This window comes from Podarcis gaigeae, assembly GCF_964106915.1.
Source record: "Podarcis gaigeae genome assembly, chromosome: 15".
NCBI lineage: Eukaryota > Metazoa > Chordata > Lepidosauria > Squamata > Lacertidae > Podarcis > Podarcis gaigeae.
In genome coordinates this window covers 33,832,784-33,856,458 of record NC_139692.1, presented here as the reverse complement: position 1 = coordinate 33,856,458, position 23,675 = coordinate 33,832,784, and the positions used below count along the sequence as shown (strand labels likewise).

Genomic DNA, 23,675 nt, shown 5'->3' with positions numbered 1-23,675 from the left:
TCTGTTCAAAACCATTGGGCCCCTTCCCAGGGTCGTTTGCAGGCAGCTCCTCCAGCTGCGCCCCGTCCAACCAGCCCCTCCACGATGGCTCTTTGGGACTCATGACACACAGTTCTCAACTGCTCAGCAAGCCTTTCTTGCACACCTGGTTCCCTGCTCCAGGTATAATCTCAATTCTGGTGTAACTTTTAAAATTGCAGTTGCCTTTAAAATATTGGTAACCTCCTTTCTAAGAATAAATGCTTGGTATGGAATAAGTATACTACCAGAGTCTTGGACTCGTAAGGATTGTGGTAGATGATTCAGAATTTCTTTGTTAATGTACACCTACTTTGCGATGTCAGTTTTTTATATCTACAACCAGTGTAAAATGTGAATGGTGATCTTAGCCAAGCCTTGTTGCATTTGCTAGCAGCGTATCAAAGCACAGTTAATGCCACATATCTGGCTTTTTAGCAAATCTTGCTGGCTGGTACTTAATGGAAACAATTAGTCATTCTTGGTGGATTTGACAGCATAAAGATCAATGAAGAAAGCCTCTTTAATGTCATCAGATGCAGTGTATTGAAACAATAACTTAGCATACACCTCCCCCACTATGAGGGAGTGCAGCCTATAGCCTCAGACTTCCTTTATCATTGCTCATTCTGAAGGGTATCAAGTATAAAAGCCCAGATGTTCCTTAGGCTTCCTACCTGAGATCCCCAGAGATACCAGGGAAACTGTTTGGGTCTCTTTAGGGACAAATTGTGATGGCAGCATGACTGAGCTGTATGAAGTTATGGGTGGCATAGGGAAAGTGGACAGAGAGAGGTTCTCCCTCTGTCTCCCATAATACTAGATTCCAGGCTCGTCCAGTGAACTGAACACTGGAAGAATCAAGATAGACAAAAGGAGGTGTGTCTTTTCACTGCACATGGTTGCACTATGGAATTCACTCCCACAAGGCATGGCTGCCAACTCAGATGGCTTTAAAATGGTGTTAAGTCAAATTTATGGGGAGGATTAATACTATCAGTGGCTGCAAGTCATGGTGGTTATATATTGCCTCCAGTATCATTGTTCATATACCTCTGAATACCAGTTGTTGGGGATCATTACTGGGAGACTGCTGTTCCACACATCTCTGCTTGTGACTGTGAGAATGTAATGTTGGATCAGATGCATCGCTGGTCTGAGCCAGCAGGTCCCCTATGTTCTTGGAGCAGCCTTCCCTATCCTTGAGTCCCCAAATGATGTTGGACCGCATTTCCCATAATCCTTAACTATTGGCCATGCTGACTGAGGATGATGCAGGCTGTAGTCCAGAAACATTTAAATCAGGCCCCCCCAAACTCGGCCCTCCAGCTGTTTTGGGACTACAATTCCCATCATCCCTGACCACTGGTCCTGTTAGCTATGGATTATGGAAGTTGTAGTCCCAAAACAGCTGGAGGGCTGAGTTTGGGGGTGCCTGATCTAAGGGCTCAAAATTGGGGGATTTGTATGCAGAGTGTGTACTCTACCATTTAGCTGCGGTTAGTTTTTTTTTTAATCCTTTCGCTCTTAACTTACCTGAGGTCCCAACAATCCAGAGTTCCAGTACTTCCAAAAGGTATTCCAAAAGTTTTGACTTGAGCAAATCTCTTTGTCAAAGTATGTCTCAAGAGTGAAGCTCTTAAAATTGATCTTAGTCTGATTAGGGATTAGGATTGGTCACTTCAGGGAATGCATTTCTGGGATTTTTAGAATCTGAAAGACTTGACACCAACAAAAATGTGCCTATTGTTTGCTGTGCTGGCCTTGTTCCTTTTCACCAGGGGTGGGTGAAGGTGGAGATTTGTATTGGCAGCGCAAGGTGGGAAGGAATCTTCACACCAGGCAGGAGTATCGTTGGCATACCGTAGTTCTTTCTGAAGTTTCTGCTTTTGGAAATGTATTTATTTGTGGGAGCAGCAGGTGGATCCTCTGCTGATGCTTTAGTGCTCTGTGATGTTTAGCAGTGTGTCTACTGTAGATTCTTCAGAAATCCTTGCCTGTCATTGTCCTCACCTTTTATCTCAAGGCTTATACACACAAAACCTTTTTTTAAATGGTCCGGCATCTTTTTAAAATTGGGCGCCGCAGAGAGAATGCACTGATGAACAATTATACAGTGGAATGACTAATGGTGCAATTGCATGCATTCTCAGAAAGCTCCTCTGTGTTTGGTGGAATCAAAACGAATGTTTGTCACAAACTAATTCCCTACAGAACTGCATGTAAAGGGACAAACTTGAGGGCATCTCCCAGTTTGGTTATTCCTGGCATAGACCATCCAGTGTGGTACCCTCCAGTTGTTGTTGGACTGCAATTCTCATCATTCCTGACCATTTGCTGTGCTGGCTGGGGCTTATGGGAGTTGGAATCCACAACTTCCAGAAGGCAATGCATTGGCTATGCTGGCTCTCTCCCTTTGAAGCTGTCTTGTACTGAGCCAGACAGTTGGTCCATCTAGGCCAATACTGTCTGCTTGGACTGCCAAGGGTCTTCCCAGGCCTGGTACATGAGACAGAGATAGATAGGACCATAGATCCTTTTGGTTGCAAAGCATGTGCTACACTACTCAGCTGTTTATACAAATAAAGTGTTTCTACCCCATGCTTTAGGGACACGGGGTAAAACCACAGAGCCTAGGACTTGCCGATCAGAGGGTCGGCGGTTCGAATCCCCGCGACGGGGTGAGCTCCCGTTGCTCAGTCCCTGCTCCTGCCAACCTAGCAGTTCAAAAGCATGTCAAAGTGCAAGTAGATAAATAAGTACCGCAATGGCGGGAAGGTAAACAGCGTTTCTGTGCCCTGCTCTGGTTCGCCAGAAGCGGCTTAGTCATGCTGGCCACATGACCAGGAAGCTGTACACCGGCTCCCTCGGCCAATAAAGCGAGATGAGCGCTGCAACCCCAGAGTCGTCCACGACTGGACCTAATGGTCAGGGGTCCCTTTACCTTTTTTACTACCCCACGCTTTAGCTTACAAAAAACACACACCAGTAATTCCTTCCCTTCAGACTCAATATCTAAGAGACGTGACACGATTAAAAAAGGATGAGGAGGGATGAGTAAAGAGGCAGGGAGGCAAACTCAGACACCAACCAGCTTTACAGATCTTATAACAGTCAGCTGGGACAGAAGCAGTTCATGAAGCCTGTTGGAATGACTGCCGCTGTGTGAGTTGAGGGAGGGCCAAAGGCAGCTCTTCTCTTCGTAGAGAAGATGGAAAAGGCCTGCTTCCCTCCTCTCTGTGTGCTCTGCAGCCTGATGGAGTGGCTGCTGTGAGGTGCCAGTCGGCTTTTGCCCCACGTTTTGAATTTCGTTCCGTTGTCTTTGCAGAAGAGGTGGCCAAACTGGAAAAACATCTGATGCTTCTCCGTCAGGAATATGTCAAGTTGCAGAAGAAGCTGACTGAGACGGAGAGGAAATGCACTCTCTTGGCCGCTCAGTCTAACAAGGAGAGTGCCAGCGACTCCTTCATCAGTCGGCTGCTTGCCATCGTAGCAGAGTTGTATGAGCAGGAGCAATACAGGTAAACGTGTGGTGGCGAAGACAGAACCATGGGCTGGGTTCTGCTGCTGTGTGAAGCAGAACTTAAGTTATGACCCCATCTGCCAAGCCATGGTTTGACTCTGACATTTGAATCCGGCCTCTGCCTTTTAAAGATTTCATCAGATTACCCACTTGGGCCTCAACCTTGTTTTGCAACCATAAGTGCTGTAAATTTGTACACAAATAAGCTTAACTTCATTTCCATTTTTTGCATCCATTACCAATTCTTCACTTCCACCAACACCCTTTCAGCTTTTACCAGGTACAGTCTCTTCTGAAACGCTGTGCCTCTTTTTCCTATCTCTTGTGCTATTTTACACCATGTTTGCCATTTGCAAGAAAGCAGGGACAATGCATTAAGCACAGGAAAGCAAAATAGTTTAAACACCTTTAGAGGACGCTTGCCTGTGTAGGCATATGTTCACACACGTAACATGGAAGCCATTAGATTGCTTCTGAACATTGGAAAAAACAAAGTTCCAAGATCTTATACTGGGTGAAATGCAGTCTAATCTAATCTTTCAGAAGGCAGAAGCTCATCCTCCAACTTGACAGAATGGAAGCAAGGAGTTTCCTGTGTTTTCCTGCAGGGTAAAGTTAGAAACAAACTCTTTTGCTCGTGTCAAAATAATTGATTCTAGCCAAGCATGTATTTGTGGAGGATTGAGAGGTGCAGTTAATGGCCCTTGTAAAGACAGTGTTGCTTTAAAGTATTGCTGCTCACTTAATACATAAATGCAGCATATTTTGCTGGGAAACCGAGCCAAACAAATGTACTTTGCTTTTTTGTGGGTTTTTTTTGTTTGAAATTTGAAGTTAAATATTTATCTTGGACAAATATACTTCTGCTTTGCTTCTTAAGCACTTCCTATTCTTCAAAACTGGAAGTTAACGCTGTTTTGGTGTCTAGTGTTTTTTGGAAAGAGAAAGGGGACACACCCTATAACTTGTTGCTCATAACTTTTCAGCTAGTGTGTAAGACCAAATTTCTTAATTCACAAACCTCTTCCTTGGAACTAAGCTGTGTGTGTTTCATGTTTGCTGAAATGCAGAGATCATTGTTCTGCATTATGCAGTGGTGGTGGTAGTGGTAAAATCACTTAAAGACTTTAAATATAGTGCAGTGATTAAACATAAGGCAGGCTCAGCCTTTCAGGCCTACAGGTTGATGGTCATTTGTCAGTTGAGGGTCTCTCTTGTCAGCCCAAGCTCTGATAAACACTTAGCGAAGAAAGAGTTGTTTTCAGCTCCTAAACACTTTCTCACCAGACGTCTTAATGCACAGAAGCTTGTTGGATCGTATTTAAGAGCCATCTAATTCATCATCTGGTTTTCACAAAGTGGCCAGGCAAATATTAAGAGAAGCCCTAAGCAGGGCCTAGCAAACAGCCTCAATTGCTGGACTGCCTCTGAGCCTTGATGCTCCATTACTCCACAACAGAAGAAATATGGGTTATAAATATATATATAAATACGCTGGTGCCAATGCTGCTTGATAGACCTATCAGCCATCACCTGTGAATTGGTCTAATCCCTAATTGCCCTGAGGGATAGCCCCATAGGGTGGAGCATGAGACTCTTATACAGTGGTGCCTCGCAAGACGAAAAGAATCCGTTCCGCGAGTCTCTTCGTCTTGCGGTTTTTTCGTCTTGCGAAGCAAGCCCCTTAGCGGATTAGCGCTATTAGCGGCTTAGCGGATCAGCTGATAAGCGGCTTAGCGGCTTGGGGAAAAGGGGGGGGGAGAAAAAAAACCCCGCAGGAACTCGCAAGACATTCTCGTCTTGCGAAGCAAGCCCATAGGAAATTCGTTTTGCGAAGCAACTCCAAAACGGAAAACCCTTTCGTCTAGCGGGTTTTCCGTCTTGTGAGGCATTCGTCTTGCGGGGCACCACTGTAATCTCGGGGTTGTGGGTTCAAACCCCATGTTGCACAAAATATTCTTGCATTGCAATGAGTTGGAATCGATGATCCTCGTGGCCCCTTCCAACTCTAAAATTCTGTGATTATATATATACACACACATACACATATATATACATATATACATACATACATACATACATACATACACAGAGAGAGAGAGAGAGAGAGTGTGTTGTAGAATATATAGGGGTGGGTGTATATTCGGTCATAACTAAATTAAGAGAAAAGATATAGAAAATGCTATGAAAGCTTGCCTCCTGTCATAATACATTATATGTATTACATAAAGACTTTATATGGTTTGGACTGGATATCAGTTTAAATCATTGAATTTATTGAGAAGAAATAATATGCAAGTTAGTATTGTTGTGTTTAATTAATTGTAGCTGTAACATAGAAGCTTGCATAAATGCCATAGAGTATTTGTTGTGTTTCTGATGGGAGTCTATTTTGCAACCTTCATCAATCTGATGCCCTCCAGATGTTTTGAACTACAGCTCCCATCAGCCCCAGCATCATACAACTGTTGACAAGGGCTCATGGATAATATATTGTTAGGATATTTGTGTTCAGTATGCATAGAATCTAACCGGGAGTTTATGGGTATGCTTGTTTTGTTTGGTTGTATTTTGCTTTCTATTTCAGCCACTTAAACGGGAATACTTGAGTGTATAACAATGTGCACTTACCGTATTGGCCCGAATATAAGCCATACTTCTTTTTCCGAATTCTGACCATGAAAAGTTAAAGTGCGACTTAAATTTGTGACCTTACAAAAATTGGCTTTTACGATATCACTGCTGAAACAGACATACGGTAAAACGGAACAGGTGTGAGTGCCTGCGAAATTTTAAGGGAGCAGCTTATATTTTGGTATTGTCTTTTTTTCTCTACCCCCCCTCCCCGCCCCCGCCCCGGAATTTTAAAGGTGCGGCTTGTATTCAGGTGTGGCTTATATTCGGGCCAATATGGTATCAATGTATTCATTCTTAAAATATCATTTGTGTATATGTATCAACCACTAATGCCTTTTTAAGCCATGTGTGCCCATCACTTTGACAGTGAGTTTAAATTTCCATATGATTAAAATAATATTTCTGAAGCAAAAGGCATAGCTTTTTTCTAAGATTATTCTTAACATTTGTGGCAGTTATTTAAGGGGTGCCATTCCTTCCTATGTGGTGGTGCTTGCCATTTCCGGTTCTGTTTTTCTTTTCTTTTTACTTCCACTAAATACATTTTTTTAAAAAAATGGGTGCTTGTTTAATTGGCAGCATCATTTTAGCCTCTTAAGAATTATTTTTTAAAATCTGATGAGACGCACGGTGTTAAATTACCTCATTTATCTCCCCACTTTTGCTCTACAGCAATAATAAATTTATAAATCTCTGTTGTATTCCGCCATCACATTACCCACTCAACCCCACCCCACCCCCAGTCTTGCTTTAAACAGCCTTCACATGGCTGTGAGCAAGCGTGCAACTCCTTTAGCTATGAACCTTTTAATTGTTACCAGCACTGCCCAAATGGACAGGGTGGATCAGAGCTGCTTCCCCGATTGTGTTTTTTTTTAAAAAAGAAATTAAATACAAAAGGTCCAGACATGCAGCCACAACTGGCCTGAGATGCAGCCTTGATGGTGTTAGAAGGGCCAGGCCCATTGTGGGTGCATCACTGAGAGAAGAGGAGATGTCACTCTAATTCTTCTAACGTTTTTCTTCTCAGATGAGCGTTTTGCCCCTTAATCGCATGCCTGGCAATAGCAAACAAGCCTAACTCGGTTAGCTTCCCTCCTTGTTTGTGCACAGCCAGCATTTTCCTATCCCATTCACAAAGCGTGCAGACTCCCTGCTTCTTTCTGAAGGCTTCTTTGTGGCTGTTTGGGACCGTAAGAAGCCTGCAAAAGTGCCGTGGGGAATCCGCATATCACCACTGCTCTGCCTTTCTCCTCTACGGCAGAATACCCCGAGTTTCCTTGCTGTTGTGCAGAAGTTTGCAAAGTCATCTAAGCGCAGGTGTGTGTGTGTGTTTTTGTCTTGTGTTTCTCCAGTGACCTGAAGATAAAGGTTGGAGACAGGCGCATCAGCGCTCACAAATTTGTATTGGCAGCTCGCAGCGAGACTTGGAGCCTGGCCAACCTGGTGTCTACGGAGGAGCTGGATCTGTCAGGTCGGTTTCTGATTGGCTGGGGTGGGGGGGGTGAGAGAGATGCTTTCATTGGCTTTGGGCGAGCAGTGAAAAGATGAAAGGCCCCTTTGGTAGAGGAGGTTGCAGTCTTCTCCTTCAGGAGGTGCTCCGCCCACATAAAGAGGCACTTGATCCATTAATTATGAAGCCTTTGTCTCCAGAACATGCTAATGGGCCTTTGAGAGCTCTGCGTTTAATGCTAGTTAAATCAGTAGCCCATCCCACTTTCATTTTAATGATGTGGATGTTAAGTGTGGTGGCCTGTTCTTCTTACAGAATGGGAGACCCCTCAGAGCTGGGAGACAAAGCCGTCTGAAGCAGCCCGGTTATTCCTTTTGTTTTGAGGGTTGCTGTGTCAGAGCGGCCTGTGTAGCAATTCCATGTAAGGCAACTGTTGAGACGCCAGTCTTTTATCTTTAGTGAAATTAGCTCTTTAATCAGTTGGGCGCCTCTTTCTCTTCCTTTCTCTCTTTCCCTCCCATGCATGCACCTTCCCTAAAAACCTGCAGCGATGGAGAGAGAGAGAGTAAATTCTGGCCAGAGACGTTGATTCTAAACAAGCAATTATATTGCCAATTTCAAGTTTGCATTATAAAATGAGCCGTGTTAAAAAGAGAGCCTTATAGATCACTTTATTCTTAAAGGAAGCCCCTGCCCTCGGGCTTACGATAGCACAAAAGGAAAAATGGATTCGGTGAGAGGAGGAAATATGCCAGCCCAGGCATTATTTATTTGTAGTTGCAGGATCTTCTGATGACCCACTGGGATCGAAAACAGCTCAGGGAAAGGAGGCACCAAAAGTTACTGGTTTCTCAGCTGGGCTAATGAATTGAGTTACTTCTCTTCCTGCTTCTGCTGCAGCCTGATGTAGTGGCTGCTGCCGGATGGTAGGAGATTGTAGGAGGAACCTGGCTTCTCAGCAGAGCTGGTGGCAGTGTCTCCACATCCCTTGTCTCTCCTCCACCTCTGCCTCTGTAGTGGCTCTGCTGTCAGGTGACAGATTTCCACCATGGGACACCCATGCTTGTGTATTAGGATGACTTTCGTTGGTGATGTGGGGTAGAAAGAGAATTAAAACAGTTGCTCTGTTTTTTCCATGGAAAGGTTTCCATGTCTAAAAGTGCATGGTTTCATAACATGATGATTGCATGCAACACTAGTCCAGTTGAAACTGCCTGGCCTTGCATTTGGAGGGCAGAAGGTGTGTTGTGTCCTGTTCTGGATCTTTTTTGTGTGAGGGTGGGGGGCGGGAATGAAATAAGTGGGAAGGACATAAACTATTCCAGCTCCAGCGATGGTATAGTTTTATCATCCAGACCAGGGTCATGCTGGCAGAATAGGAGGGTCCAGAATGCCCACTCTGGCATCAGTGAGACAATCTGGATGCAGGACCTTTCTGCAGCCTCACATAGAAGCTATAGGGATCCAGATTTCCCTCTGACGGCAGACTTCTCTCTCTTGGAGAGGGAGATCCACTTAATCCTAAGGCACCTGTCAGGTTTTAAAATGTTTAGTAGTTAAATCCAAGGAAAGCTTTTTAGTACAGCCATACCTTGGTTTTTCGTTTCTCGAATGTTTTGGCTCCCGAACGCCGCAAACCTGGATGTGACTGTTCCAGTTTGCGAACTATTTTTGGAAGCTGAACATCCGATGGTGCTTCCGATTGGCTGCAGGACCTTCCTGCAGCCATTCAGAAGCCGCACTTTGGTTTCCAAACGTTTTGGAAGTCGAATGGACTTCTGGAATGGATTCCGTTCGACTTCCAAAATACGGCTGTAATTGAATATAACATTTAAACTGCACTAATGTGCTTCGTTGAATTCCCTCCCCCCAATCAATTGGTTCAGTTCAGCTGCTTCCGGGCATTGGGAAAAGATAGTGTCCTACATATATTGCAAACCAGATAGGAAGTCAGACATGCTAAATCAGATACCAATTTATATAGGGGATTGGAAAATTATTGGGGGTTTTATACATTCTGCTGAACTCTACATTGGGTTGTTGTTTTTTAGCTGCTACTTTTTATTAGTTTATTTTAGTTTATAAACTGCTCTAGGAGTTTTACTGAGGGGTTTATTTAACAAATTGGGCCAGGAGGAGGAATACCTGAAAATGACCTCTTTCTCTGCCCCCCTCCCTGAAAAGATGCCTTTTATCATTGGAGAGAGGCCAGTTGGAGACCACCCGTTTTAAAGTAATTCTCTCACCCATTTTAGATATTTTATCTCTCCCTTTCTCCAAGAAGCTTAAAGGTGGTATTCATGGCTTTACCTAGCCCTCTTTCACCTTGCAATGAGCTTGTGGGGTAGGTTAAGCTGAGAGTGGTTGACTGGCCCAAGCTGAACTTCATGGCGGTGGACAGGATTTGAACCCTGTCTCCCTGTTGGCCCCTTGTCTCACATTTTAAGCACCATGAAAACTGAGTGGAGGTGAAAGTAGAATACTTAGGTGTCAAGCAGTTTCTGAAGTTGAAATGTGGGGCTGGGGGAAGAAGAATGCTAGGGCTGCCACATGCTCTTGACTATGTTTTAGTTGTGGGTTGGTGGGGCGTTGAAGCTGTCGGGGCTTCCCCACATGATTGATGTCTTGCTTCTTACATCTCTGGCTGCATCTTGGAAAACAGCTTCTAATATTAGTGCTCCCGCGAGCTCCTCTTTCTAGGGGGTGAGCAGGCAGCCAACACCCTTGTTGCAGCAGAGCTATAAATACCACCTTTACTAGTTCCTGAGATCGGTGGGTGGGTTGTATGCCCACTTAGCACTCACAGCAGCAGTGTGATGGTGCATTTCTTTACCACAGTGAGGGAAATGCCAGGAACTCCCCCCCCCCCACACACACATTGTAAGTACAGAAACAAGCTCGTTGCTAACGTCTTGAGCATAAGAAGTGTAGTTGCTGGTTCATAAGTACTGAGCGTGCAGTTTGGGGGGGGGAGCTATTTTTGTTTTTGTAAGTGTATGCCAGGTCTAGAGCCCTGCATGCTGGTGGTCCTCTAAAAGCCAAATCATAATCCCCTTCATGCTTTTCCAACAGATGCTGACCCGGCCGTGACAACGGCGATGTTGCGTTGGATCTATACAGATGAGCTGGAGCTGAGAGAAGATGATGTGTTCCTGACCGAGCTGATGAAACTGGCAAACAGGTTTCAGCTACAGCTCCTCAGGGAAAGGCAAGTCTCTGAATGAGCAGTTGCATTTGTTTCTTAATTAACCAGGCTATTTGTCCTAATGCAAGTGATTGTTTTTCCCCCCTGTGGATCCCTCTGGGAAGTGGCTTTGAATTCAAAGATGGGCACTCTCAGAACCAATGGTGGGATCTCTTCCCTTTGGAGAGATCTGTTGAGGATGCTTTGGGTCAGCCTTCCTGGTGGCCTCCAGGTGTTCTGGGCTCACTGGTGAAGGTTGGTTTAGGTAAAGGTTGTCCTATTGCACGCATGGGTTAGAAGGCCCTCTTGATGCTTCCTCCAGCAAATGAAGGAAATCTCGCCAGGTTCTTTGTGAAACCTATACATTGGAACTGACTTTGTAGTAACGAGCGTGACTGTAGTGACACAGAGAATCTCTTCTGCTCTGGGATCTTGTGTGCTCCTATTAATTTATCCCATTTGTGTGTGTGCAAATGAACTTGGCTTTACTAGATGTATCACATCTGCCTATTTCTGGCAGTATGGGCAAGGCAACATTCCAAGGGCGTGTTAATAGATTATAATGCTCAGGTATTACTTGAATTAGGTATTACACTAGCCGTGGCAAAGTATCTTTCAGAGGTTATAAGAAACAAAGATCATTATGCGCTAGATAAAACAAAATGACTGCCTTGGTTCTACCATCTGTCTGTCTGGTCGTTTTAACTGTATCTAGTTTTGAAATTGTTATGGTTTATGTTTTATGGGTCTTTGGACCGCAATAAAGTATTGATGATGATACTTGAATCAGGACATTATTTACAACAGGGTGATGGTGTTAGCACCACAAGCAGAAAAGTCTTGCCTCTCTCATTCAACTGGATGAATGGTAGCTTAATGGCAGAATGCCTCCTGTGAATGTCTTGCAGGGTGTTAGGCTTTTAGCCAAGAATATTAATCTTAACTTCAGAAGTCTTCAAGTGCAGGACAGGCAATTCCTTCGGAGCTGAAGGCTACTCCTTGAACACTGATCTGCTCTGAATATGGAAACCATAGTTTCCTGGTTTGGATGCAGTGGGAAACTGTGGTTAATGAACTCAGGCACTCTTGAGTTGTTGCTCAGCAAAGAGGGAAGGGATGACACACACCACTTGCATATCTTAGTTTAATTAACTGAGATAGTTATGTCCGATCTGGGCCAAGATCTTTCAAAGAACTTCCTTCAGTTTTACTAATACTTTATAAAGCAGGTCTGTGTTCATACTTTTTAGCTACTGAGGTAAGTCTTTTGATGCTGGCAATGAAAATCATCTCCTAGTAAATCCCCTTTTTGCTGACCCCCGGCTCTTTCCCTGTCTGTCTTGGTAGGTGTGAAAAAGGAGTCATGTCACTTGTGAACGTCAGAAACTGCATCCGCTTCTATCAAACAGCTGAGGAGCTGAATGCCAGCACTTTGATGAACTACTGTGCAGAGATAATTGCTAGTCATTGGGTAAGCGCCGAGAGAGGAGCATGGGGTGCTTCAAGAGGTCAAATGAGGATATGTGTTTTTTAAATGTAAAAAATGCAGCATTTACTCTGTTTCCAAGGCAAAGATTTCTGTAAAATTTGAAACTATACTGAGAATCCCCCACATTCTGTTCTGCAGCTGCTTTGGGCTGTACCATGTACAGCGGGGGAATTGGGTGTTTGAAGGTTGCCCCATGAAACAACAAGTGCCACCTCGCATGTGGAAAGCTAGCATGTTGGAGAGAAGAATTTTAGCCCCGCGTTCTCTTTGCCTTGTTAGCTTCCCACTCGCAAAGAGATTTTCGTTTTCATTCGGTCTGCAGTTTGGTGTATGCATCTGCTTAAAATGGGATGTCTTGGCATTGACAGCAGAACTGATGCCTGTACTGAAAACAGGCGGTTCCTGGTCTGTAATTATTGAATCATAGCTCAGTTCCAAAGAGTGTTCCCCCCCTCCACCCATGGAAACATTTTGCAGCGTGGGAGAAAAAGTGCCTCATTAAAGATCATCAGCCTATGTTGCATGTGTGGATAAATAATCTCACAGGTTGAGACAACAAAATGTTGGAGGATGTTCCTGGTACAATGATTCATGCCCATGGGAGAGCCTTGTGTTCAAAGCTGAGATACGGAAGGAGCATTCTTATACCACCCAGAGCAATAAAATGGGTGGGGAACCTGTGGCCTGCCACGTGTGGTTGGCATCCAACTCCCATCATCCCTGACCATTGGTCCTGTTGGCTGGGGCTTATGGGAATTGTAGTACAAAGCACCAGATTGGTGACGGCTGGTCTAAGCAGCTTGCGGTAATTTATTTATACAGTACCCCCATCTTGCAGTAATGTAGCATAGCTTCAAACCCAGCTTTCTCCATTCCTTGTGCTGCCCACTCATACATTTCTTTAAACACACACACACACTGAATTTGTAAAGTAAAAATAAAATATAAAACAAACAGGAACAAACATATTACACTAACCAAACCAAACCAAACCAAAACAAAACATAGACCCATAAACTCTGGTATTGCAATGAAAACAAGAGAGTTGGAAATCATTTTACAGATTCACAGAAACACATATGCTGCTCTTGCCGCGGCATTTATAGTTTTCAAGCCAGAAACCAATAAATGCTTGGGAATTATATTCAGCCATATAGCCTTTTGAGAGGCAGACGGGAAAATCTGATCACGTACAATCAAATGTACTTTTTCAGTTTGACTCCCCCCAAAAGTCTGGGTTTTTTCCTGTTACCCATACAGGTGCCTGTAGAAATGGCTGATACTTTTTTATGGTTGCTCTATGTTGTGTTTTTATTTATTTACCGTATTTTTCGCCCTATAGGATGCACTTTTCCCCCTCCAAAAATGAAGGGAAATTGTGTGTGCGTCCTATGGGGCGAATGCAGGCTTTCGCTGAAGCCTGGAGAGCGAGAGGGGTCAGTGTACACCGTCCAGGCTTTGTGCAGCTCTCTGCAAGCCGTGGGAGCCCAGCGCTGGGCTCCCATGGCTTGCGGAGAGTTACCTGCATGCCGAAGCCTGGGGCGCACTGAGCTCATCGCGCCCTAGGCTTAGAGCTTCGCGCAGATCTCAACAAGCGGTGGGAGTCCGGTGCTGGGCTCCCACGGCTTGCGGAGAGCTGCCTGTTCTGGGGCTTCCCCCACCCCAGCCTGGAGGGAAATAATTCCCCCCCCTTTATTTCCCTCCCAAAAAACTAGGTGCGCCTTATGGGCCGGTGTGTCCTATGGGGCGAAAAATACGGTATTTATTTGTTTGTTTGTTTTTTTAAGATGTAAGCCCGAGGGTAGGGAGCGTTTTTTTAATTCCATGTAAGCTGCTCTGGGAACCTTTCTGACTAGGAAAGGGTACAAATAAATAAATAGCGCTGGAGAAATGACTGAAGCTTGTGGTGGGGGGGTAAAGGTTGGAGCCAAGATATGTGACTTTCTTGATTAATGATTTTCTCCCCCAGGATGATTTGAGGAAAGAAGACTTTAGCAGTATGAGTGCTCAGCTATTGTATAAAATGATCAAATCCAAAACAGAGTTTCCTTTGCACAAAGCTATTAAAGTGGAGAGAGAAGACGTCGTTTTCCTGTATCTTATTGAAATGGATTCGCAGGTAGGCAGAGATCCTCCCCTAAATCTGCACTAGGATAGAATTTTGGAGATATCTCTCGATATCCTCATTACTACAAAGTCAGTTCCCTCTGCCTCTTAAGAAAGCAGAATAGACTTTAGCATCTGAAAGGAGTTTTTAAAAACAAACACCTTCCCTAGTTTGCAGTTACAGTTCTCCCCCCCCCCCAAATATCACTAATAAAACCTTTCCCTTTGAAATGATTGTTGCTTCCCCCACAACCTCCACTGTCTTTTCTTTTAACTGTCCGTAAGCCTGCCTTACGTTCAAACCATTGTTCTATTTAGTCCAGGTCGGCCTTAGTTCTTGAGCCTGGGATTTGCGTCATGCTTTGTCACTGAGCATGGCCTCTCCTAAGCTTCTCTGCTGCCCTGTGTGGCTCCTTAGTGAGCGGCGTTAAATGTAGAATAAACACCAAAATCTTCGTTTTTCTTTTATCTGCTGCTTTTGCTATCACGCTGTGTGGTGCCCGACTTCTAATCCCATTTCCCTGCAGCTGCCTGGGAAGCTAAACGAAGTAGATCACAACGGAGATCTTGCTTTAGATCTGGCACTTTCTCGAAGACTGGAAAGCATTGCAACCACCCTGGTTAATCACAAGGCAGATGTGGACATGGTGGACAAGAAAGGCTGGAGCTTGCTGCATAAAGCTATTCAAAGGGGTAAGAATAAACTGTGTTTGTAAAATATATAGTTCATTTTCCAGCTATGAATTCGTTCTGTACATTCCTGGCCAAAACACCTCATAGAATCACAGAGTTGGCAGGGACCTTGAGGGTCACCTAATCCAGTCCCCTGTAATGCAGGAATCTCAGATTTCATAGGTGCTAGCATTTAAATTTGTAGATCAGGGTAGGGAACCTCAGGCCCCCTGGAGCCAAATGCTGGCCTCCAGGCCTCTCTGTCATCAGTAAATGAATGGATAGAAGATACGTACAAACTTGCAACACATGAACAAGTCACCTACAAACGTAGGCTTGCCATGGCAAATTTAATGATATTTGGAATTCATTTTTATAAACACTGTATTAGGTTAAGTTTAGGTTAGCCACAATAACAATCATGTAGTGTTTATAGTTTTTGTTTTTTACACAGGTGTTGTTGTTTTTCTATTCGCGTCTTATTTTACCTTGCGCACTTGAAATTTTATACTTCCTGTATTTCAGTAAAGAATAGAGAGTGTGTGTGTTTGTGTGTGTGTAAACAAATCATTAAAACAACCACCTTATATAAAACACTATTAACAAAACATCTTAAAAAATAGACTGAACAGCACAACTGCAAGAAAAGTCATAAAATTCACAAAGCATTACAGCACTTGTAACCCACAAAACAATATTAGCAACATTAATAAAAAACCAAAAACTAACCAAGGACGTCTTCCCAGCAAATTCTTCCACCCACCTGTTTTTCATGTCCACAGCAAACAGTAGGTTGTGTCACATCACATCACATGAGATTCTCCAACATAATACAGTGGTACCTCGGGTTAAGAACTTAATTCGTTCTGGAGGTCTGTTCTTAACCTGAAACTGTTCTTAACCTGAAGCCCCACTTTAGCTGACTTCCTGACAGTAAGAGCTGTTCGACAGTGGAATTTGCTGCCAAGGAGTGTGGTGGAGTCTCCTTCTTTGGAGGTCTTTAAGCAGAGGCTTGACAACCATATGTCAGGAGTGCTCTGATGGTGTTTCCTGCTTGGCAGGGGGTTGGACTCGATGGCCCCTTGTGGTCTCTTCCAACTCTATGATTCTATAATGGGGCCTGCTGTGCCACCGCTGCATGATTTCTGTTCTCATTCTGAAGCAAAGTTTTTAACCCGAGGTAATATTTCCGGGTTAGCAGAGTCTGTAACCTGAAGCGTATGTAAACTGAAGCGTATGTAACCCGAGGTACCACTGTATCTCCAACTTGAGAGAAAGATCTCTGCAGACTAGAAATGTCTTCTATCCTGGGCCATCTTGCATGATCAAGTTAGAGAGTCGTTGAACTGATGTTGGACATTACACAGCAGCTTAGCTTTAGAAAAAACCTCCAAAAGTCTGGCAAAGCATGTGGTGTGTTTGGTGGTTCTGAAGTTTTCAGTGCAAGAAAAGGGATCCTTTTGAGGATTCATACAGTTAGACAGGAATTGGTTGCCATGGCAGTGATATGCAGACAGCAAAGGAACAGAGCAGTAGCATCTTGAATTACATCTTTCTCTGGCAAGAGAAAATGGGGCTTGTTGCCCTTTTTTATTAGCAATTCAAGCCGATGGCCAGCAATTTCTGTTCTTCCCTTGGGCTAAAGACTTGTAGAAAATAAACTTCATCTAAATGTATAATAGGAAAATTATAGTCCTCTGCAAGGTATGAGTAACCCATGAAGATAAACTTCTTTCCATATCACTTAATACCAGCTGTAGTCAAGATCAAAGGGTTTTTGGTTGGCTAGCCAAAAATCGTGTTCACCCTTGTGTCCCTCTCTCTCCTCCCCGCCCCCCGGGATTGGCTCTGATGAGCCTGCAAGGAGTGTCAACTTTGTGTGGCGGTGGAAGCAAACCTTTCCCCTCCATTCCCAGCCCTGAGCTGAGTAGCTAGAGGGACTTGTCCATGGTGCTTTGAGCTTCAGAGCGTCTCCAAAAGCAGCAGGGCGCTTTCCTTCATTCTGATAATTAGTTTGAGGTTTGGGAGAACCTCTATAACTCCTCCCAGTTCAGGAGAAGGGCTAGGTATTTCACCAGAATTGTAAAAACCCCTTGGTCCCTAGTTACGAAACTGCAGGTTAAGGGCCTCCAATGTTGCAGGAAATTTCTTTTGAAATCGGAATACAACTGGCAACAGTCTACCTTGTCAACAGTTGAAAATGCTGCCAGATCAGGTTTAGGGTCTTGACCCATCTTACGGGTTCTAGGCTCCACTGTACGGATCTTGCAAGCTCTTTAAGCAACGTCACTTCATCTGGTTCAGATCCTCTGTTAATGGCAGAAGTGCAATTGCGAAAGGCCAAAATCGTTAAGGAGATCTTTGGATCGCCCTTCACTGTGCTGGAATGGGTGTTCTGTGCTTCCCAGCGCCGCTTCCAGTTACAGGCAGCTTGCTTGTGAAAAGCTGCAGAATGGTGTGGGGGCCATTTTTTGGTGGCATGGTGAACACGTTGCCATCACTTAAAGCCTGTGCTGGATGTGTATTGATGGGTGGGTGTGAAGCTTACTCAGCACAAGAAAGCAAGGGTCTCCATGATTGGAGGCACCTGAAGATGCATCGCACTGCAGCACTTAATGGGAAAGTTCAGGTGTACAACTGGTGCCTGTCGAGCCCTTGTGATCCACATGCACCTGCAACTCCATCTCCCTCCTTCCTTTCCTTTTTACCCCACCCCATCCTTTCTTGGCCATTCCATGGGCTGTTTGTGGAACCTGCGCAGGCTGCGCTTCCTCCATAACAGCAAAATCCAGAAATAGGACTGCTACTTTCTCAGGGCCACCATTTCACTAAATTGTATGTGAATTGACATGTCATGTAGATGCATCAGAAGTTTTAAGATTTATTTTTTTTAATCTGTTTTTATATATGGTTCCTGGTGGTCTCCCATTTAAGAGACCGACCTGTTCCAGGCTTACTTAGTCTTAGCTGTGTTGCAACCTCAGATACTCCCAAATACAGTGGTACCTCGGGTTAAGTACTTAATTCGTTCCAGAGGTCTGTACTTAACCTGACACTGTTCTTAACCTGAAGCACCACTTTAGCTAATGGGGCCTCCTGCTGCTGCCACGCCGCTGGAGCACGATTTCTGTTCTCATCCTGAAGCAAAGTTCTTAACCTGAAGCACTATTTCTGGATTAGCGGAGTCTGTAACCTGAAGAGTCTGTAACCTAAAGCGTATGTAACCTGAGGTACCACTGTATGCCTGCTTCTTGACTTACTTTTAAGAAGCTTTTTTTTCATTCTCCTCCCCCTCCAAACACCTAGGGAAAGCTGTTGCTTAGAAGAGAGAGGCATCCAGCAACTTTTTTGTGTGTCCTCCGTGTGTCATTTGTATTTTCTTCACAACTCTAAATAAACAGAACAAACACAGTGAGCCAAACAAGTCGCCCAGGCACTTGCTGAATAATCTTGCTTTATCTTCTTACGTGAGTGTGCTGTGGTGATGAGAGTGTTGGACTAGGATTTTGAATTCTAGGCTTCAAATTCCCACTTGCCATGAAGCTAACTGGGTGACCTGGGGCCAGTCACTGCCTCTTAGCCTAGCCTACCTCACAGAGTTGTTTTAGGGATGAAATGGGGCAGGGAGAAGCCACCTTGAGCTCATAATGTTAATAACACACCCAAAATAGAGACCACTAATCCTCTTTCCATCAAAAGCCCTGCATCTGGGTCTTTTTAATTTTTTTAACAAACCTATTCCTTTTCTACAGATACAAGGAATACTCTGCCGTTTACACTTTTCTGACTGATATGGCAAATGGGGAAGGATTGTTAGGGAGGGTTTCCTTGGCATGAGTGCTTTTCAAAAATCCTGCTACCTGACTTCTGCTCTTTCCTTGTCATTCCCCAAAGGAGATAAATTTGCTGCTAGCTTCCTTGTTAAAAACGGTGCCCGGGTGAATGCTGCAACCTTGGGAGACCAGGAGACTCCCTTGCACCTCGTGGCCTCCTACAGCCCCAAGAAGCACAAGCCGGACATCATGGCAGAGATGGCACAGATTGCAGAGTCCCTCTTGAAGGCAGGAGCCAATCCGAACATGCAGGACAGCAAAGGAAGGTGACTGTTGGGTGGCGTTGTGCTTGTATGTTTCCTTGACCTATGGCTTGAAATGTTGATCTGGACATCTGAAGATGCTTTATGCAGAATTGGAAAAATTGGTCCATCAAACCCTTGTACCCACGTGCCTCTCCTGGTATGCCCTGTGGAGGACATTAAGGTCCACAAATAACAGCACTTTGGAGGTCCCAAGCCTCAAGGAAGTTAGATTGGTTTCAACTAGGGCCAGGGCCTTTTCAGCACTGGCCCCGACGTGGTGGAACGCTCTGTCACAAGAGACTAGGGGCCTGCGGGACTCGACATCTTTCTGCAGGGCCTGCAAGACAGAGCTCTTCCGCCTGGCCTTTGGTTTGGAATCGGTCTGACCCTTATGTTTCCCTCCCCTTATGGTCTTGATTTATCAGCTACTTTAAAACGAGGCTGCATTTTAAATTGCATTTTAACCTGTACTTTAAATTGGTTTTTTTTCTTTGCTCCCCCCATCTTTCCCCCCTATTATATTTTTACTGTGATTTTATTGGTGTTAGCCGCCCTGAGCCCAGCTCTGGCCGGGGAGGGTGGGGTATCAATAAAATTTGTTGTTGTTGTTGTATTGCTTATTTTGGCTGGCAGAGGTACCAGTGATAGAAACTGCAACCTTTGCATGTAAAAGCATGTATGTTATTGATGGGATTCCAGGGTAAAACGTATCTGTTATCCCAGGCATCTGGTGACTGAAATTTGGGCTGTTCAATGTATTAGGTGGTGTTGAACCAGCGGGCGGGGAGAGATGCCAAGTGACCTGGCGGTGGTAATTCAGATCCATCCGTAGGAAGTGGAGCAGGGTTAAAAACACCGGGGTCCTGAGACTCAGGAACCAAGAGGACAAAAACTTCTTAAAAAGAATGGGAAAAATTTATAATTTATCCAGGAGACCACTGCAAGCAGATGGAAACATTAGCAGGATTTGAAACTCACTTGTAATGTAACAAATACTGTGGATATTATGGATTGATTTAAAATATAGAATATGGAATAATACGCAGTTGTAAATGCTGACAGTAGGACCCATGGAGGGGATGGAGCGGGAAGTCTCAAGATTCAGAGTAATCTCTGTATATGGATATGCATTTGGAATGTTATAAATTTATATTTGTAAAATCAAATAAAAACTATTTCAAAAAATATATAAATATCTGCACCCCGTTAAGTCTGTCACTGAAAATAGGTGAAACCTGTTGACAAGTACAGAAGTAAATCTAAAAGCAACTGCCTGAGTGCTCAGTAATAGCTGTTAATAATTAAAATGGATGTTGGTCTCCGGTGTAAATAAGACAAAAGCAGGTAGAGCCAGTTGAGGGAGGAGTCTAGTGTCATGTGCTCCAAGAAGTTGCTGAATTACAAAAGAGATCTTGCTCCTTGACCTTTGGAAGACCTTGTGCCCTAATTCAACTGACCCCTTTCTTTCTCTCTCTCTCTCTCACTCTCTCTGCACCCCCAGGACTCCACTGCATGCCTCCATCATTGTGAGAAATGACCCAGTATTCAGCCAGCTGCTCCAGTGCAAGCAGTAAGTCTGTGCAAACTGGATTAATACAATTATCTATCTGGATGGTGCTCTTAATAGAAGAAACCATGTCCTTGTCAAGTTTTGGGTACTTTAGGAGAGGATGGACTTTTCCTGAATTTCAGGCAGAGTTTTCCTAAAGGCTGCTCTTCCCTTCCCGTTCTTGTCTGTGGAATTGTGTGTTTCTTATCACCGTTCTGTTTTGCAACAGACACTTGGGTGGGTCTTCTCGATAGGGCAGGGAGGTGGCTGGAACAGTGAACTTGGGGAAGTGGCTCAGTGGTGGCAGAATGGAAGTGTTTCTTTACTAAAAGGTCTCATAGGATTCAAATTCAAGTTGCAAAACCTCCCATTAAATGAAAAGCTGCCAGTGAGAATGGGCAAATGTCAGTTGGGAGAAAAAGAATGCTAGTTGACTTGGTAGGCAGAAAATACAAAAATTGGATGTTGAAGGCACAGTAAACAGACAGGTGAAATCCGGTGAACTGGCCAGTGTTAGAAAGCCTTGATTTGTGTCTCCTGAGAACAAGGTCCCGACTTGAAATTGTTCACGGGGCATAATCGGAACGTTGTTGTCGTTGCCAGGCTCGATTTGGAACTGAAGGATCATGAAGGAAGCACTGCTTTATGGCTGGCTGTTCAGTATATCACGGTGTCTTCAGACCCATCCGTCAACCCCTTTGAGGATGTCCTGGTGGAAAATGGCACTTCCTTTGATGAGAACAGCTTTGCGGCCAGGCTCATCCAGCGGGGCAGCAATACGGACGCTCCCGACACAGTGACCGGTGAGAGAAATTGTGTCGTCCCAGTAACTCAGTCCCTAAGAAAGCAATTGAGAAATCAGATAGAAGACAAGCCAAAGGAAGAAAGAGGCAACGGCAGAGCTGAAACTCTAAAGCAAGCAACCTTTTGGTTTGCTTTAGCACAGAGGGCAATGAAAAGAGGGTGCAGTGGGAGGGGTGTGTGGCCTGCATGTTACAGATAGCTAACTTTTTTGTGAATTGAGCAAAAAGACAATGGAGTCCCTTGAGGAAACAAAATTCTAGCTGTTGTACATTGGAGAGGACAAATCAAAAGGGCCTTGAGTGGCACTGCCCCAGTTGTGCAACGCCTTCTTTCTGGAGGCATGGGTGTTTGTGGGTTCATGGTTTGATGGAAATTTACTTGGGTTTGTTTTTCTTCTAGTTTTTGGTGGCGATGGTTAGGCTTAAGTGTGTTTTATGTTATAGGACTGATTTTGAGGTTTTATTGTTGGTATTGCTGATATAGTATGGTTTTTATACTGTGGCTTTATTATTGATGTTGCTGGTGCTTTCCTGTTACCTTAATTGTGTTTTGTGATTTGTAATAATGTGTGTGTGTGTGTGTGTGAGAGAGAGAGAGAGAGAGAGAGAGGGAGGGAGAATCACTTTGAGATCACTTGTGACAAAAAGTGGGTGCTGTGGGTTAAACCACAGAGCCTAGGACTTGCCGATCAGAAGGTTGGCGGTTTGAATCCCCGCAACGGGGTGAGCTCCTGTTACTTGGTCCCTGCTTCAGCCAACCTAGCAGTTCGAAAGCACGTCAAAGTGCAGGTAGATAAATAGGTACTGCTCTGGTTCGCCAGAAGCGGCTTAGTCATGCTGGCCACATGACCTGGAAGCTGTACGCCGGCTCCCTCGGCCAATAAAAGATGAACCCCAGAGTCGGTCACGACTGGACCTAATGGTCAGGGGTCCCTTTACCTTTACCTTTTAAGCATACTTAATAATAAGGACGTCAGTAATAAGCCACGTCAGTTCAGTTGTGCCCTGCCCTCCAGTGTCCTGGCTTAGAATGCAAGATGACGGCTTGAATTTCGGCTCCTGTTCTAACTCTGCTTTTTCTTTCTCTCTCCCCCACCCGGGTGGCTGGCTGCCTGTAGGAAACTGCTTGCTTCAAAGAGCAGCAGGGGCAGAAAACGAGGCTGCCGCTCTGTTCCTGGCAACCCATGGGGCCAAAGTTAACCACCGGAATAAAGCGGTAGGTGAAGAGAAGGGAATGTCAAATGAAATAGAACTCTGCTCAGACACTCCATATATCTGTTTGGTTCATGGAGGGAAATTAACAGCAAGCCCATAACTGCTTACTGTAGATAGTTTGGACCATTTCTCATTTTACTGTGATGAGATGGAGAAAGGGTGTGTGTGTGTTAGGCCTGGGCAATTCATTGCCCAGGGCCAGTTTGAAGGCCAGAGTGCAATGGCACCTTCACCGGGCAGTATATCGCGGGTGGAGCTTGCTGCACCTGACTCTGCCACAAGTGGCCGACACACGGAGGGAGGAGCAAGCTGCATTGGCCCTGGCCCCATGGGGTGTCAGGGTGAAACCACTTCCGATCCTGCCAAGGGAGTTCCACCCCAGTGCCGTGTGGGGCTGGGGCTGATGCAGCTTGTTCCTCCCTCTGTTTTTCAACATTGGGATGTATTGCTATATCTCAATGTTTGGCCAAGGGACGCGGGTGGCGCTGTGGGTTAAACCACAGAGCCTAGGACTTGCCGATCAGAAGGTTGGCGGTTCGAATCCCGCGATGGGGTGAGCTCCTGTTGCTCAGTCCCTGCTCCTGCCAACCTAGCAGTTCAAAAGCACGTCAAAGTGCAAGTAGATAAATAGGTATCGCTCCAGCGGGAAGGTAAACGGCGTTTCCGTGCGCTGCTCTGGATCGCCATAAGTGGCTTGTTCATGCTGGCCACATGACCCGGAAGCTGTCTGTGGACAAATGCCGGCTCCCTCGGGCAGTAAAGCGAGATGAGCACCGCAACCCCAGAGTCGGTCACGACTGGACCTAATAGTCAGGGGTCCCTTTACCTTTACCTAATGTTTGGCCAGCCTTATCGTCCAGCCTTAGTGAAGGAGCAGCTGCTCCCCTGTTTTATTTCCTCTTCCCTCCCCACTCTTTTTTCCTTTTATATTGCGTCTCTTAGATTGAG

At 44.8% G+C, this 23,675-nt stretch overlaps 2 protein-coding genes across 3 annotated transcripts in view; one reads left to right on the top strand and one right to left on the bottom strand.

Annotated features, from left to right (window-relative positions):
• The window catches only part of CYB5D2 (cytochrome b5 domain containing 2), a 148,999-nt gene that overhangs the window by 100,442 nt on the left and 24,882 nt on the right, over positions 1-23,675 (bottom strand). The gene's annotated exons all lie outside the window — the stretch shown is intronic.
• The window catches only part of ANKFY1 (ankyrin repeat and FYVE domain containing 1), a 49,971-nt gene that overhangs the window by 6,729 nt on the left and 19,567 nt on the right, over positions 1-23,675 (top strand). For both annotated transcript variants that reach the window (XR_014558322.1, XM_083714362.1), the window contains exons 2-11: positions 3,347-3,539; positions 7,534-7,652; positions 10,704-10,839; positions 12,163-12,286; positions 14,274-14,423; positions 14,938-15,103; positions 18,977-19,181; positions 20,662-20,730; positions 21,313-21,512; positions 22,631-22,728. Coding sequence is in view for 1 of the 2 variants with exons in the window: in XM_083714362.1 (XP_083570488.1) it covers positions 3,347-3,539; positions 7,534-7,652; positions 10,704-10,839; positions 12,163-12,286; positions 14,274-14,423; positions 14,938-15,103; positions 18,977-19,181; positions 20,662-20,730; positions 21,313-21,512; positions 22,631-22,728 (1,460 nt within the window). In the remaining variant the exon portion in view is untranslated. The remainder of the gene's footprint in view (positions 1-3,346; positions 3,540-7,533; positions 7,653-10,703; positions 10,840-12,162; positions 12,287-14,273; positions 14,424-14,937; positions 15,104-18,976; positions 19,182-20,661; positions 20,731-21,312; positions 21,513-22,630; positions 22,729-23,675) is intronic.